The sequence below is a fragment of the Lingula anatina genome, chromosome 1 (assembly GCF_051362555.1).
Source record: "Lingula anatina isolate TDL-2025a chromosome 1, LinAna3.0, whole genome shotgun sequence".
Taxonomy (NCBI): domain Eukaryota; kingdom Metazoa; phylum Brachiopoda; class Lingulata; order Lingulida; family Lingulidae; genus Lingula; species Lingula anatina.
The window spans coordinates 63,215,240-63,226,888 of record NC_141767.1 but is presented as its reverse complement, the minus strand read 5'-3'; the positions used below and the strand labels follow the sequence as shown (position 1 = coordinate 63,226,888).

Below are 11,649 nucleotides of genomic sequence, written 5' to 3'. Positions count from 1 at the left end.
TTACCAATTGGGTTATCTTGGATTTGTATTTTGTTTCTGGAGGTCCAAAATTTGATTATCATTATTAAACATTCAATTACAAGTGTGTCATCAACTTTACTTGAAAATGGAACACGGAATAATCTTCAATATTATTAGTAACTTCATATAAATTTTATTAGCTTTTTGAAATTAAAAAATTGAAAGGATACTTTTTGAAATATCACAGCAAAATCTTACATTTATAAATTCCATAACATGTACAAAAACACTTGGCACATCTGAATAAACTTGACCTGTCTGTGGCTTTGTAAGTTTTTGCCCTGATCAAACAATACACTGATATGTCATGAACCTGCAAAGTCCTTCAATCAACAGTTAATTTGCACTATGTAAACAACTGAAAATAGGAGAGCATCTCTGCATAACCAAGCACATCTTTTGAATGTGCTCCTTCTCACAGTTCAAACTTCTACTTTTTCCTTAGTAAATTACAGTATGTATCCAACGTGTTACATTTAAGGTAGACTAGAAGCTAGGCAAACTAACAACTCAGATTTTATCAAGGCTGATCATGGTTTCTAAAATGAATTCGAATATTGCTATTATATAACTTTACTGATTAAGTCTTATGTTTTATGTAAAATATGTTTTAGTGAAACTGCACCTCCAGTCTTTATCACTTAGTTATCTTTGCATAGTTACAATTGATTAAGTAAACTGGACTGCATCCTTCAAATGAATCATGCTGTTTTTTTTTTTTTTAGACTTGTTATACAGCAATTTGGCAATAACCTTGTGAAAGATTACTGACAATCTTTACTACTGATAAAGAGAAAGGTAACTTTGACTGTGGTGATATAACTTAACTAATTGTTTGAAATACTCTTCCTCATCCCAGGAATTCTGGACGGAGGTCTCTTGGATGGAGTATCTGTGCAGTCTTGTGGATCATCTTTAGACAGACTATCTGTACTAGATGACACACTACTCTTTTTTAGTGTAAGTTTCTTTGTAGGAAGACCAGTAGGTTTTCGTGGAGTTACAGCAGCAGTTGTTCTCTGCCCTTGTTGCAAGTTTTCTCGACTGCGACTGGGAGTTAATTTGGTCAAACTGCCATGTCTTCTCATCGGGGTACCTGATGGCTTAATCCCAGGTACCGATCGTGGAATACCATGTGACTTTCCAGTAACTTCTGCAAGGTGTGGGGTAGGAGACCCCAAAGGGTTTCTTTCACTGGAGAGTTTGCTCAATCTGCTTGGTGACTTTGGGTATATTTTTTTACCTGAAATGGGACGTGCATTCATGTTTCGGTCTCTTTCTTCCTCAGCGCCATTTGCTTTGACTTCTTGGGGACAACAGCTACATGCTTCTTCATCAAAAACCATATCAGTGGATGATGAAGTGGAATGTGACATGTTATCTGCAATCAAACCTTCTTTGGGTATATCATATTTATATTGCAATGTGCTTTCTCCACATGCATAATTGTCTGCAAGATCCTGGTCAGCAATTTCCTTCCCCACCAGTGGGTCTCCTTTATATTGGAACTCCTCCAGATGCTGTTCGGGTGCTAGACCTAGGGTTTTATTCTTAGGGTCATGCAGACTTTGTCTATCCTCTACTCCCTGTAGGCCACATCCCTGCTTCATTTCTTTTATTTTATCATCTTTTTGAGGTGGGTCTCCCGCAGATGCTTTACTCCCATTTTGTCCAAGTACAGCAAGCTCCTGTGACAAAAGTACACGCTTTTGCTCTTTCAGTATCTCCACTTCTTCACTCAGTTTATCCAATTTTTCTTTGCAAGCCTTTTGGTGGTTTTCTAGCGATTCCATAAACTGAGTACCAAAACTGGAAAGTGCTTCTTGACCTGCAGCAATATATTAAAACTTTGATTATAAACATGTGTTACATGAATTCATTTTTGGTTTATTACATCCCAGCTATTTACACACAACATATTGACTATGTTATATGTCATGTTTGTTCCAATAAGGACAATTGGAATCAAGGGACAGAACATGTTTCACTTCTACCAAACTTTTTTTTACTTTCATAAAGTTATTTCTTGAAAACATTTATAAAGTTTGCCTCATAAAAAAATTCCCCAGAGTACACAATGTGCAACATAAAAACATGTTCATGGGATCAAAACACAGATCTCTAAAGTAAAATTTAATGTGGTTTCATATATGTAATAGAAACTCTACAAAACTTACCAGCACTGTTTTCTTTTGGGGTCAATGTCTCAATCATCTGACTTAACTAAAAATAAATTAAGCTTGAAACTATTTTGTCTACAACCTCCATGAACAATATTAACAAAAATTCTAAATGATAACATGAAGAACAAAAACTCATCTTAAGGGCCTTTTTTAATTCTTTTCTACTAATTGCAAAAAGAATAGACATCAAATTGTCTAATTTAATGATTAGTTTCTGTAGCACATCAAAACTTACTTGATCTGCCTGTGACTTGAAAGTAGACAAAAAGTTCTTTAATGCCTGCTCCGAAGCAGTATCTCTCAGCTCTTCATAGGCTTCAAGTGTTGCTGAATTTAAGTAAAATTTTATAAATATGCCATTTAAACTAGCATATTTAATTTAGATATAAATCCATTATTCTAAATAAATTCAAATTCAAATCTAATTTACGAGCTCTTGCACTGGAGGATAAATTCAAGATTCTCCTTATCAATTTTTTTGATAAACTTATCAATTACATTTCAAAGGCTTGCAAACCAACTCCTCTGTACTTTCTTCAAATGTTTTATAACCTTCTCTGAAAAACAAAAGAAAAAAATTCATTTCTTCTTGATTGCTTTTAGTGAAGATTATGTTGTTATTGAAAAAAAATGTTTTGAAGATGTCACTTGGAAGTATCCAGGTTCATCTCCTGCCATAACATTATTATTAATTTTTTGCATTATAAATAAAGTGGATAGGCAGACATCACTATGCATTTGTTTCATGTGAGAGTCAATAAAATATCCTACCTTACAGCTTGGAACAATGACTCAGCATAATTGACTTGTAGTTGATAGAGTGACCTGTGGACTTTCAGCTCTTCTTTGACAGCTTTAGTCTGCAAGATGTAGGAATTGAAGAATCTTTAAACCTCATTTTGTACAAATAACAGATGTATCTTTAAAATTTATTTGATGCATTTATGGACACAATCACCTGGAAGCATGGGGGGCGCATGCAACCACACACACAAACATATGTGTGCGCTCACTGATGCACACCAACTCACTATCCTAGTGCTGTCTGCAAAAAGTGTAGTGATTTTACACAAGTTTCTGACTTTACCTCTAAGCCAAGGATATGTGAATGATAACTGAAAGCCTTCAAAAGTGCCCCAATCATCTGCCTGCCTTCTTTCTGTTTGACTTTGGGGAACTTTGGTAAAGCTGCTATAACATTGTCTACTGTCATGTCTTTCAAGATAGGCTTGGTAAGTGGAGGCTGTAATTGGTGACATTAAAAATGAGTCAGAATTATAAAGAGTAAAGCATAAATTTTGAATAATTCACCACACACATGCACACATAAAAATTACTCTCATTTCATGTTCATATTGAAAAACAAGTCAAGCAATATTTTTATAAAGTAAGCACTAAAGAGGAAGTATACAGCATTCAACAGTCTGATCTTGAACAAGAAATACGTTTTTTTTAATGAATTCGAAATGATTGAATTTCTACATTTACTGAATTGAATTTATCATAGTTGTTGGACCTCTTAAAGAGTCTTTTCTCCAGGAAAATCTGACAACACAACTGATTAACTTAGGAGAGCAAACTGCTAGACATTATACATTCCCTTACCAATGGAGCATTGGGAATGAAAACAGACAAACTGAGAAGATCCTGACAGCAGTCTTTGAGCATATCACACGACTTTCTGGCATTGTTGGAGAGCTCGTCAAATACAACAGAGGACAAATGATGGCTAGCTGACTGTATCACAGTTGCTTCCAGAGATAATGTAGTATCCAGAGAGTGCTTTAAGCGTGTAAGTTGCTTGTACAGGTTAGTGAGTTTGGACTCCAATTTAGCCTAAAATGATACGAAAGCAAAATGATGAAATTGACAGTATTTTTTTAAATATAAATCCCCAAAACTAAGACACGAGGCTAAAAATTTTATCAATCTACTTGTGAGCAACATTGAAAACTACATTTAAAATAATTTTTTTAATACTATTTACTGACAACTTAAAACCTTTGTTGTGTACATGATAGTTATTGTAAGTCCTAACTAAATAAGTAATTAAAATTTGTTTTATCCCTGTACACTGCTCATCATATCTTTTTTAATACTTTTAAAGTGCTATGATTATGAAACATCTTTTATATTTCGCAATAATTCAACTTTAAAAAAGAAACAGTTACTACTGTTACTTACACTGCTAATACCTACAAAACTTAAAATGTCCTTACCACATGTTTAAGGTTGATATGATCTAGATTTCCACTACAGACTTCCAGAAGAGTCACTGGTTCAGAGGGACTGTGCTTGACAAAATCACTCATAAACAGCAGTGGCTTGGCCAGCTTCTCTGTGGTGACATTCTACAAAAGTTATGTTTTTAATTCAATATCACAGCCTCTGTCATGACACACACCACAATTAAAGATATTAACATACACTACTCAAACAATGTTTAGTATAACATATTAAATGAAATATTATTGTTTATTAAATATATGTTCTATATTCTAAAAAGCATTTAAGGTTTTAACCTTATGTTAAAACATGTATAACGACCTTGATAATTACATCTTCAAAACATTTCTGAAGAGCCCCATATTTTAATATACACCTAGCAATTCACCTCTGTATTTTTGAAGAGTTTTATTCTGGAAGACTCTATTGTCTCTACCATTCTTGTCAGCTCTGCTCTAGGAACTGGTACTTCTGGGCCACGGATATCTTTGGCAATGAATGTCCTAATAATCATTGACAATACAATATTCACTTAACACATTACTAAATGGATCTACACCAAATACTTGTTTTATTTTTGTTTCATTTTATGTCATAAAAGGAGATAGGACCCAATTGGAGTAATATACAACACTGATAAGATTTAAATGGCATGGTACAGTATAAGGGGGAAAATGTAGCTTACTGTAAGGGCCTTCCATCTTTAGTATTTTCCATTACCAACTTATGATTGACATGACAAAAGAAAAAAGGATAACTATAAAACTTAAATCTTCACACACATATGGCAAATGAAATCAGATTACCTGCAAGTATCAGCCAGCTGGACGAGTGCATTATCTACATCCATGAGGCAGCTGCCACGGGAGCTCAGACCCTCTGATAACAGCAGCATCTGAAATATAGAATAAATCTTCAAAGTTTTCTCTCTGACAAATTCCCTTCCTTCAGTAATCTTTAAACCTAAAATATTCATTTGACAATAGCAACAAATGAAACATTTCAACACACATTATACCCTACGAGTAAGATTTAAAGCCACTAAATGTTAAGTCTTATTATATTGTATTGTATTCTATATCAAAATATTATTTTATGTATTCAAATCTGAAAAGTACTTTGCGTGAACACATCTCAATGTGTATTGTTGATATTATACCTGTCTCTCAAGCTGAATAACTTGAGACTTGAGGAGATTCACCCTTCTTTCATCAAACTGCTCATGTGTGTTTTCTTTCACAAGCTGGCTGTAGAGCAATCTAAAAAGTCAATTTTAATTTGTACATTTATATAATGTAGCATCAAATTAGTGCAGCAAATAAATATCAGTTATACTTGTTTGTGATCTCTCCAAATTCAGGTTAATAGTTTTATGCTACACAATTAAACTATATGAAAAATCTTACTTCACATCCTCTAACTCTTGCTTCAGTTTCTTATTCTCTGCTTTCAATTCCTAAAAAAAATCATTACATGCATGGTTAATAAGAAATTGTCCATTTGAAGTTAACAAAAAAGTAGGGAGGATGCATGTTTCTAATCTGTTAATAAAATGTACACCTGAACTGGAAAAAACTCCACCACTGCTACTTACTGATTTAGATTTTTAGATAAAAAATGCTTTAAACTGTACCTTGACATCCCTGTTGGCTTTTGAAAGACTTGCGCTGTTGTGGGCTGTGTCAATATTACTTTCCCCCAACAGCTCTCCTAGATGTTTCCCTGCTGGCTTCATTCTCTCTAGCTATATGTCTAGAAAAATTAAATAAAGAAAAGTGAGATTATTTCATATTGTTCCAAATATTACAATTAAAGGTGAAGATTCTTTTTTCTTCCTCTCTCTGTAGAACGGTTGCTCATATAGTTCTCTGGCAATGCAAATCTGGTTATCGTGTCACATGTGTTACGAAAATATTTGAACAATAGCTATAATATTTCATGTTAAAACTATAAAAATGTGTAAATGCATTAAGAAGGCCCACTTATACACCCACATACAGTATAATAATAGTCAGTGGCCTTTTGTGTCTGATAACATTTGCCTGCCTTTCATATCTTTGGCAAGCCAGATTGCTTCTGGCATTCAAAAATAACATGTACCCATGCAGTAGTCTAACTGGAAATGGCAAAATAAAATCCAGCTGTTATCTTAAGTACATGTACATGTACATGTACATGGTATACTGTACAAACTCTCAATATAATGGTAAAATGTTAGTTCAAAAACACAAACCATGCCATAAAGTCTAAGGCTTTGCTTACAAAATATATCAATCAAATGAAAATGATTGATCTATTCATCTCACGCTAATTACAGGTATAATTATAAGTTATTAAGATCAAACATTTTGAAACGATACTCATGCATGCAATCTTGAGTGCATGTAGCAAAATGGATTGGAGTCAACAATGCAAAATACCCTCAGAAATTAGAGAGAGAAAAAGAAAGAAAACACAAGGGCCATGTCAGTGTTCCTAACAATGACTTGCCATTTAACAAATATTAGGATGAATAATACTTGTAGTAAAACGAACATCATTAACGTTATATTAACAATGAATGACATTGACACGCTCGGCTATCACCTTGATCGGTTGATAATTAAACTGACTTATTTTTACAATAGCGCATAATCTTGTTGCAGTGATTTTGCCACAACTCGCATACCTAGCTCAGACTGCTATTAGATTGTACAGGGAAACGGCATACCTGGAGGAACACCTGCCTCCTCTCTTTACACAGCAAGCTTTCGTACCTCCGTCACTTAGAGAACCACTTTCATTGACCTCTATGCTGACCTCATTCATGACAGTGCATCTACATCTAATATGATGCTTCCAAAGGATTGTCGTCCACAAACTGTAGGGCGAAGTTTTTTTTATCAAATATCTATTTCAAAGCATAGAAAGTTCACTTTATCAACAGTAACAGTACAGGAACTTAGCGTTAACGTAACATTTTGTTGACGTCACGTGATCAACGTCAGCTCTAATTTTATGAAGTGAATCAGCCGAAATTTATATGACTTCTGTGTAGACAACTTGTACTTATGTGTGTGGTGTGGATCAACGATAAACTAACTTATCATCAAATGTGTTACGTTACTGTCAGCCAACACGGAACTGGATCAAATACTCCTCAGTACATGAAAAACTGAGAGAAGCACCTGTAAATTGTAAATCATCCTGAACACCTGTAATACCAGTGCATGTACATTGTAGTATCTGTGTAAGTAATGTTTGGTAATGTAGCAAGCAGAATTCAAGTAGAGCCAAAAGTGATGGTAATTAACTATCTACAACGATGGTCTCACACTTTGGCTTAATTTATGGAATTAATACATGAGCAGTCGATACAGAAATTATCATCATTAGCACATGTATAATCATCTCTTTCATTTTTTTCTTGTCAATTTTGATGTAGGTGAAATCTGCAATTATGAGACAGCATAAATCGAAATTAATGTTTATTCACAATTTCATTTTTCCAGAAAACCACTTTGATGTCACATCTGAAGAAAATATTTCGAGGTCCCACAAAGGACAAAGCCATGGGAGAATTGGATGGCATCAAGGTGCATCAGTTCACTGACAATCCTACAAAAGCATGGTCAATGTTGAAGGTGAAACAAAAAGTGAAAAAAGTTACTTGTTTGCCACTGGATACTCCCATCTACCCAGACAAAGTGAGATTTGTTTGTATATCAGATACTCACCACCAAACACACAAAATGAACCCAATACCAAATGGAGATGTCTTGCTGCATGCTGGAGATTTCACTTTCCATGGAGAGATTGATCAAACCATTGCTTTTAATGAATTTTTGGGTGAGAATCAGAAGACTTTTAAAATCAGACATATATAAAAAGCAATTTGATTTTTGATTAAATTTAGACATTTTAGTCTCTCTGCATAGTTAAAGTAAATTCTACCATTTTAAGGTACAATAAGGATTGACTGTTATTTAATCTAAAGAAAATCAATCCTATTCAGCAAGTGCTGGGGTAAGAGTCATACAACATGAAACATTCTGTGTTATTATTTGTCACAGGTCAGAATAAAATCCAAGCAGATTTTTAATCCATCTAGGCCAGATTAAAATTTCAATTGGCCTAACCAGATTTAAATCAGCCTAGACCAGACTGTTACTTATGACTATATTTGCTTATATTTGACATCAATTCCAGGAAGCTTACCTCACAAATATAAAGTGGTCATTGCTGGAAATCATGATATAACTTTTGATGAGGAAAGTTTAGCCACCAGACCAAACCTTAAGCATGTCTTCAGAATAGATGTGGATAAATTGAAAGCAACCCTCTGTTCAAAAACAGGGAAAGAGAATCCACACATGTGGGATCTTCTCACTAACTGCATCTATTTGCAAGACTCTGCCATTGATATCTATGGTTTAAAGATCTATGGTTCACCCTGGTAAGACATTCTTTTCTATAGTTCATATATTTTTAATGAAAACTTTACATAAGGGAATTGCATTTTTTTTTTTTGTAAAACATGTACAGACTGTATGGATCATATTTGGGTAAAATGTTTGAGGAAGGAAATAATGCTTTTGTCTTATTAGACATAAATGTGCCTGTAATTATATGCGTAAAGTATACATATGTATGCATATTCCCTTTTATCTATAAAACGTATTTATGGTGATTTTTCACAAAATTTCTAATAAATGTCTGTATAATTTGTAGGCAGCCAGAATTCTGTGGCTGGGGATTCAATGTTACAAGAGGAAAAGATATATTGGAGAAGTGGAATCTTATTCCAAAGGATGTTGATGTTCTTTTGACTCATGGACCTCCTATTGGTATTTAATGTTGTCCTTTAATATGTATTTAAATAATAGAAATGAAATAACCACAGTGGGAGTGGCATGAGAACAATTTACATGTTATGCTTGCCAATAAGCCTTTTTAAATGGCCAGTTTCACACTGAAAAAAATCTCATAAAAAGTTTACCTTCTAAACCATCACATTTTTATTTTGGAGTCTTTTTTAAAATAATTTTGAATTAAGTTTAATTTCATTTGGCAGTTATGAGAAGAAAAAAAAAACACCCAAGACATACCTATCTTGGCAACGTACATATTTTGGCCAGACACATGTAGATTTCTGTTTATGCACTCTTACTTTGCACTTGGTATTACACAAGTCAGAAGGCCAAAAACAGGATTCACATCCTGTGCTCAGATGCAATTATCTTTTAAAATCCCAATGGTTTCATGCTTTTATCTTTGTAGGCCATGGAGATATATGTTTTGATGGACTTAGAACTGGTTGTGTGGAACTGCTCAGTGTCATTCAGAACCGAGTTCAGCCTAAGTATCACATCTTTGGCCACATTCATGAAGGTAAGGCATTTGGGCAGGTTTTATGTTTGAAATTAATTTGTAAAGCATAGTATATTCTGGTATGTAAAAATGAATTTAAGTGTGATTGATTTAAAGGTGACTGATTAAAATGATCAACATTTTGTTCTTGTAACATTTAAATATAAATATAATATCTATGGCTTAGGTTATGGTGTGACAACAGATGGGACAACAACCTTTATCAATGCCTCAACTTGCACGCTTCGGTATAAGCCAACAAACCCACCCATCCTTTTTGACCTGCCTCTGCCAGAAGGATACACCAAGGAAAATGATGGGGCTGGTGTCTCGGCAGATTACAAGGGTTGATTAATAAGTAGTGAGCCTCGTATAGAAGGGGTACACATTTTACAAGTATTTTTCTTTATTTTTCAACATAGTCTCCTTGAGTATCTATACACTTTTGCCAGTGAGTTTTGAGAGCCTCTATGCCACTTTTGTAGAAGCCCTTCTCTTGGCCGTTCAGAAACCCCTCCACTTCACGTATGGCGTCATCATCTGACACAAAGTGAGCACCTGAAATGGCCTTTTTCAATTTGGGAAATAGATAATAGTCAGAGGGAGCAAGGTCAGGCGAATAAGGTGGATGTTCTATCAGTTCAAAGCCACACTCATTGAATGAAGCCATGGCAATGACAGACTTGTGAGCAGGGGCATTGTCCTGGAGGAACAGTACACCTTTCCTGAGCTTTCCGCTGCCTCGTCGACATAAACTAACCAAATGACACCAAACTTTGGCCACACACCTTTAAATAGTCAGGGAATAGAAGGGCTGAAAAGGGATATCCCTGCTTAACCCCTTCCACACGAGGCTCACTACTTATCAATCAACCCTCGTAAGCTGTCTACCCTGCAATTGGATTTTTATTGGATCCATCCCTTCTAGTCCAACTGAAATGTTTTTGGACAGTTGGTTCTTTATGTTAGATTTCTGAATATTTAATAAGAACAAATTTGTGATATCAAGCTGTGATGTCTCTATTTGCATTCCTTAAAAGGAAAACAGCTGTTCATTTTGGCCAAAAAAATAGATTTTCCTGGAGTAAATGACAATTTTCCCATTCTTGCCAATGGTTAATGAATCCTTTCTGACATTCAAAGTTAGTCCCTTTTTTTCTAAAAAGTTAGGTAATCTTAAGCAATTATTACAGCAGGTAGCCATCTATGGAGGTCACATGTTCGGATGGCAAACAAAGTTTCCAGAATAATTGTGATTACTGCCGTAATGGTGGCAACATAGAATTTATAATTACTTTTAGGAGTTGTTTACAACAAATTTATTGTGAAATATGGATCTCATACAAAGAATTGTTATACTTTAACTGCAAATTTTAACTCAGGGTCTGATATGCAAATTTTTGTGATTGACTGAATTTGATTTTCAGTAATAGACCTAACCAGTTTGTGATATTATCTTATAACCTTTTATTATGTATATATAGCAATCAAGACAAAATGCCTTGGATTTGCTTAAGCTAGGTTAGCTGTAAACTGTTTGATGAACATGATTAACCCTTTTATTTAATAAACTGCGATACTAATGTCATTGTTATCAGCACACTGCAGTTGCCTGCATTTTTGTGCTTGTCATTTTGCTTTCACTATATTTCTTTATACATAAACAGCAGTCCCATTTTTAATGTATTTGCATATAAATGTATTTTATTTCTCTTTCAGCTCTGTGGGCTAATAAATATATAAATATGTTATTGTAAATATAACTAATTTGAAATGCCTTATTGTTAAAATTATATTGTATTAAACAGTGGCAATTATTATACTTTTTTGTATAATTGAAACGTAATAAAGGTTAATTTTTGAATCAATT

At 34.2% G+C, this 11,649-nt stretch overlaps 2 protein-coding genes across 3 annotated transcripts; one reads left to right on the top strand and one right to left on the bottom strand.

Annotated features, from left to right (window-relative positions):
* Positions 1-129: 129 nt before the first annotated feature.
* LOC106152590 (uncharacterized) lies at positions 130-7,659 on the bottom strand. Of its 2 annotated transcripts, none has more exons than XM_013526229.2 (14): positions 7,099-7,659; positions 6,064-6,182; positions 5,837-5,886; positions 5,590-5,689; positions 5,237-5,325; positions 4,819-4,933; positions 4,424-4,555; positions 3,810-4,040; positions 3,292-3,447; positions 2,976-3,064; positions 2,703-2,761; positions 2,440-2,531; positions 2,199-2,244; positions 130-1,849 (listed from the first exon to the last, which is right to left on the bottom strand). In XM_013526229.2, the coding sequence occupies exons 2-14, from the start codon at positions 6,163-6,165 to the stop codon at positions 849-851; spliced, it is 2,262 nt and encodes a 753-aa protein (XP_013381683.2). In that variant the 5' UTR covers positions 6,166-6,182; positions 7,099-7,659; the 3' UTR covers positions 130-848. The 2 variants fall into 2 exon arrangements, with proteins under 2 accessions (XP_013381683.2, XP_013381685.2); XM_013526231.2 differs by having other exon boundaries at positions 7,141-7,659.
* A 262-nt stretch (positions 7,660-7,921) lies between these two features.
* LOC106152596 (metallophosphoesterase MPPED2) lies at positions 7,922-11,647 on the top strand. Its single transcript, XM_013526240.2, has 5 exons — positions 7,922-8,258; positions 8,619-8,865; positions 9,141-9,256; positions 9,690-9,800; positions 9,967-11,647. The coding sequence occupies exons 1-5, from the start codon at positions 7,934-7,936 to the stop codon at positions 10,128-10,130; spliced, it is 963 nt and encodes a 320-aa protein (XP_013381694.1). The 5' UTR covers positions 7,922-7,933; the 3' UTR covers positions 10,131-11,647.
* Positions 11,648-11,649: the final 2 nt, after the last annotated feature.

What these genes read in the sequence shown, in the direction of transcription:
- LOC106152590 (XM_013526229.2), bottom strand. Translation starts at nt 6,165, where the DNA reads ATGAAGCCAGCAGGGAAACATCTAGGAGAGCTGTTGGGGGAAAGTAAT. An exon ending in CAAGAGTTAGAGGATGTGAA is followed by an intron (nt 5,690 to 5,836) that starts GTAAGATTTTTC and finishes TTGACTTTTTAG; the next exon opens with ATTGCTCTACAGCCAGCTTG. An exon ending in TCATTGTTCCAAGCTGTAAG is followed by an intron (nt 2,762 to 2,975) that starts GTAGGATATTTT and finishes TTTGTTTTTCAG; the next exon opens with AGAAGGTTATAAAACATTTG.
- LOC106152596 (XM_013526240.2), top strand. Translation starts at nt 7,934, where the DNA reads ATGTCACATCTGAAGAAAATATTTCGAGGTCCCACAAAGGACAAAGCC. An exon ending in AAGATCTATGGTTCACCCTG is followed by an intron (nt 8,866 to 9,140) that starts GTAAGACATTCT and finishes TATAATTTGTAG; the next exon opens with GCAGCCAGAATTCTGTGGCT. An exon ending in GACTCATGGACCTCCTATTG is followed by an intron (nt 9,257 to 9,689) that starts GTATTTAATGTT and finishes TTATCTTTGTAG; the next exon opens with GCCATGGAGATATATGTTTT.